Source organism: Chaetura pelagica, unplaced genomic scaffold (assembly GCF_000747805.2).
Source record: "Chaetura pelagica isolate M959 unplaced genomic scaffold, ChaPel_1.0 scaffold243, whole genome shotgun sequence".
Lineage (NCBI taxonomy): Eukaryota > Metazoa > Chordata > Aves > Apodiformes > Apodidae > Chaetura > Chaetura pelagica.
The window spans coordinates 215,237-219,757 of record NW_009952712.1 but is presented as its reverse complement, the minus strand read 5'-3'; the positions used below and the strand labels follow the sequence as shown (position 1 = coordinate 219,757).

Below are 4,521 nucleotides of genomic sequence, written 5' to 3'. Positions count from 1 at the left end.
AGCTTCATCTAGTGCAAGGAAACCCTGCGAGCACAGGTCTCCTTAACACCACCCAGGTCTCCTTAACACCACCCAGGTCTCCTTAACACCACCCAGGTCTCCTTAACAAACACCACTCCTGCACCTGCCACAGACTGAGGACACTTCTTTAGAAACCAAACTCTCCCTGTACTCTGCACACCAATCAGCTCTGCACTCCAGAGGATATCCAGAGGTGAGGGTTGCCTCCAAAACCCAGTGTCTGAGCCAGTGTTCCCTTGGGGCACACCAGTGCTCCCCTGGGGCACACCAGTGCTCACACCAGTGCCACCTCTGGGGTTCTGCACTGTGCCATGGACACACGAAAGCAGAAGGTGGGAAGAGCTGACACTCTGGAGCCTCCCTGGGCTCCAGTCCTGGCTGCTCAGCTTCCTGAGGCTGCTCCTGGACATCTTGAGGACATGCAGAGAGGGAGAGGGCAAGAATAAACAAATAAATAGATACACAAACAAAGGCCATGAAACCTCCAGTCTGTGCCTCTGTTATTTCAGTTTGTATGTATGAAAAACACATAAAATAAATGGCCAGGCTGCTTGAAAAATCTACTCTGGTGATCTGCCTGGCCAGGATCTACCCAAGCTGTTTGCCAACCTTGTTTTCTCAACAGCAGATCATGAGTTTTCAAATAAATGAAAAAAAAAAAACAAACCACCATCAATTAAAATAGAACGTGGCCAGACTGATTTTCAGATTAAAAGGAGGTACATTTTTAAGAATTGCTATGGAAGTCAGGATCACTTGAAAGAAAAGATGCAGCACAAACCATCTCCTCTCAGCAGGTGCTTCATACCCATGCACATCTCACTGTTGTACAGGCATCCCTTGGCTGCAAGGCCACAGAACAACTGATTTGCACCACCTGCTTCTGCAAACCAAAGGCAGTCTATCTTTTCAGGAAACACAAAATAATTAAGAATAGAAACACTACATTTAGTTTAAGAAAAAAAAGAGGCTCTGATGCTTAATGTTATTCTAGGATCTCAGAATGAGATCTGAATTCCCCCTCAGAGGAGACTGCCATACTCACCCTTTTGCTCTCTACCAAACAATTAAGGAAACGCTGCCCGTTTGCAGCAGCTGTTTGGTGCATCAGCAGAGGCTGAGGAACAAAGTGCTGAGCATGGGGGACAAATTAAACTGGAATGTTGTGTCAGAGAGACCCAAAGTCAGCCTGTCACATAAAGCCAAAGCATTCAGTCACCAGGTGCAGCACCCCAGAAGTGCACAGTTGCTACACACCAGAGATGCTACTCAGAGAACAGAGAACAACTGGTATGTGTTTTTAAAGCACAGCTTTCTGCTGCTAGTTTTGTCTCAGGAAGATGGGTTATAAAGCTTCCAGACCAACTTCTGACTGCAGCCATGTGGTTTTTGTGTCACCCTCTGTGCTGGGGCCTTTACACAATCCCTCATGCAGCTTCACAGCACAGAAAAAAATATCCTGAAGTGTCTGAAATAAACCTCTAATTTTGTTAACCCATTAATTGATATGCATATGACCCTAAGCAGACCCAAGGACAGAAAGCAGCATTTCTTACCACTTGCCTTCAGCAGAGACTTACCCCTCCACTGGCACCATGCACCAGCACACTCTCCCCTGCCTTGGCACGCCCTCTGCATGGGAAGCAGGAAATACTGTCATCATGATTGCAGCACATAATCATTAAGAATCAGATTGCACGTACTGACATCAAATATCATTTCACACAGTATTAATTCCAAAGTATGTTGTGGCTAAACAGGCATAATTAGCCTCTTTGGGAAAACAAGGAGGCAAAATAAATAATACCCCTTGTGAATGTAAGTAACACAGAACTATGTCAACATGCAATGAGCAGCCACCAACAGCCTGGCATGGAACTTACTGAAGGTCTTCACCTGCTACAGAGCTTAAAATAAACCACACTAGTGGTAGCCATTGGTCCCACCAAACTTCACCAGATCCCCAGTCCTAGGGTCTCAGGCAGCAGACTGGAAGCCAGGCTTTCCCTGGCTGCTCTGCCCCAGCAACAGGCAGGACTGCAGGCAGGGACCCCTGGAAGAGCTCCTGAGGGGCAGGGGGGCTGCTCCACACCACAGCCCCCCATGCAGAAATTAGAACTATGCTTGGTTTCTTCCCAGCTAAAATCCCAGTGAGCACTGAAAGAGTTCCACTGTACTTATTGAAGAAGCCTTTCCAGGTCTGTTCTCTTGAGATGAAATACTTCACTGGAAAAGGCAGCTTGTAGCTTCCTGTTAACAATTATCTGACCATTCCATCAGCGTCATAAATTTAATTTCAGAGTCTTAAACATTTCCCACTCATTGATCTCCCCTCGTTTTACAGGACCATGAACATGTTCAGAAGCAAGACACCCAGAGTTAGGGTTTGGCACTTACTTTTGGAGCAGAGCACGATAAGCAGTGAAGTAGGGTATCCCAATGGCTGCTCCCTGCCTGAAGTCCAGTTTATCAGGCAAGGGAAAGACCCTGTCAGCTGCAGCAACTGCATACTCTGCATATCCTCCAGAGATGGTGCCAACGGTAAAAACCCTGTCCCCTTTCTAGAAAGGAGAGAAAGGAAATGGAGAAATTCATCATCTCCCTTATATGTCCCTTCACATACATTAAGAGCAGGTCACAGAAATTTCAGCTATTTCTTACAGCTCTCCTATTAAAAATAACCAGTTCTATTTGTCACAGAGGATATTCTTATCAATGCAATTAGATAAAGCCAATGCAACACAAACCACATCATTTCATATACTTAGACTTCAGTATCATAATCTTAATCCCCACTCTACAGGGTAACACACAAACCTACTGTCTCATTAATATTAACCTTAATGAGCTTGAACACTGAAGAATTCCATCCACAGATTCCAAGTACAAAACCCCAAAAGTTTTTACAAACACAAAGGGAACATTCTTCCATTACTTTTGTTTAAACATGGAGAAATGAACACTCTTACAACCCCCTAAGGGTTACCTCTCTACGTAACCAAACGTATCCTCTCTCTTACAACAGTTACGTAAATTCCAAGCCAGGAAATTGTAATTTTACCTACAATTCTTATGTTTTTTGAGACCAACAGACTTGAAAGGAAGAAAAGATTTTACCACTAAATCAATTTCACAGGTCCCTTTCAGCAAACTGGTCATTGCCTTCTCCTGTGCCAGACCTTCTCCTTGAGAAACTCTAAGAGTAAAGTCCTTGAACAGTTTTAACAACAAACAGGTAACTGATGCAGTTTTATAAGCCAGTAAAATAAAAACAGTTTCCATTTCCCAAACAAACTTCCCAGAACACGTTTCCATTCTGTGTGAGATTATCACCCCAAACAGGGAGCACCCAACTTCAAACACGTGTGCCATAAACACCGTCCCCAAGAACAACCTGTGCACACCTGGCATTGGTGCCTAGAGCAGGCAAACTGGAGAGCCTGTCCTGAGAGCCCCCAGCTCTCGGGGCCAGCAGCAGGGATGAGTCCCCACAGAGCAGCCCCAGCCCCAGCCAGGAAGGGGACCTCCCTCCAGAGATGTCACCACGACAAGCAGCACAGCCAGGAGCAGTGTCACACGGAGAGGGAAACAATGACCTGAAACCTGGTGTGTAACTACCTGGAAAGCAGTGACACGCTCCCCAACCCCTGCCACGACACCAGCCACATCTGAGCCAGGGGTGTAGGGCAAGGCTGGCTTTCTGGCGTAGCTCCCAGAGCGGATGTAGGTCTCCACAGGGTTCACCCCACAGGCGTGGACTCGAATCAGCACCTGCAGGAAAAGATGCTCTTTCAGCAGCCATTCAAAACATTGAGGACTGGAATTCACAGCACAGCATCACAGCATTTCAACTAAATTCTTAAAACTATCAAAACCCCAGTGTTGAATGGAACAAGCACCCACAGAAGAGGAAAAGCCCCACGTTTGTTAAACGTGATGTCTCAGGTCCTGTGAATTCCTGGAGGAAAACCTACATATCCCAGGTGAAAAGTTCTGTGTTTGCATTCTTCCTTCTGCTCTGAGAGCACCTGTTGCTGCCCGATACCACCACACCCCTCCACACAGCCCTTATCTACCTGATTCTCTGTTGGGTCGGGAACGGAGACGTTTGCCTGGAGCTTCAGCACTTCAGGGCCCCCAAACTCAAAGACTCGGACAGCCCTCATCACACCCCTTGTGGCTGCCATGGGCTCCCCAGCATCTGGGGGGACACAAACACCACCCGGCGCTGCCTTCGCAACCCACCCTGCACCTTCAGAACCAGGAGAGCAAACAGACCGACCAAACAGCCTGGCTCCTGGCGGGAATGTCGGCGGGGTGCGTCTGCCTGGGGGTTTCCCCCGCCCTCGGCAGAAGGCAGAACACGAACCCCACCGGGGGAGGGGCTCGGGGGGTGTCCGAGCACCGGCCTTTCCGGGGCAGAGCCGGGCAGGGCTCCGGGAACGGCCCGGAGGAGCCCGGCGGCTGCGGGACCCGGCCCCGCATCCCGGCCCCGCATCC

General features: G+C 48.3%; 2 protein-coding genes across 2 annotated transcripts in view; one reads left to right on the top strand and one right to left on the bottom strand.

Moving 5' to 3' along the window:
• Positions 1–4,208, bottom strand: part of CRYZ (crystallin, zeta (quinone reductase)) — a 5,970-nt gene extending 1,762 nt beyond the window's left edge. The window contains exons 1-4 of the mRNA XM_009994567.1: positions 4,098–4,208; positions 3,640–3,792; positions 2,419–2,582; positions 1,602–1,653 (exon numbers count right to left, since the gene is read on the bottom strand). Of these exons, the coding sequence (XP_009992869.1) occupies positions 1,602–1,653; positions 2,419–2,582; positions 3,640–3,792; positions 4,098–4,208 (480 nt within the window). The remainder of the gene's footprint in view (positions 1–1,601; positions 1,654–2,418; positions 2,583–3,639; positions 3,793–4,097) is intronic.
• Positions 4,209–4,327: 119 nt separating this feature from the next.
• The window catches only part of TYW3 (tRNA-yW synthesizing protein 3 homolog (S. cerevisiae)), an 8,490-nt gene continuing 8,296 nt past the window's right edge, over positions 4,328–4,521 (top strand). The window contains exon 1 of the mRNA XM_009994578.1: positions 4,328–4,510. Within this exon, the coding sequence (XP_009992880.1) occupies positions 4,328–4,510 (183 nt within the window). The remainder of the gene's footprint in view (positions 4,511–4,521) is intronic.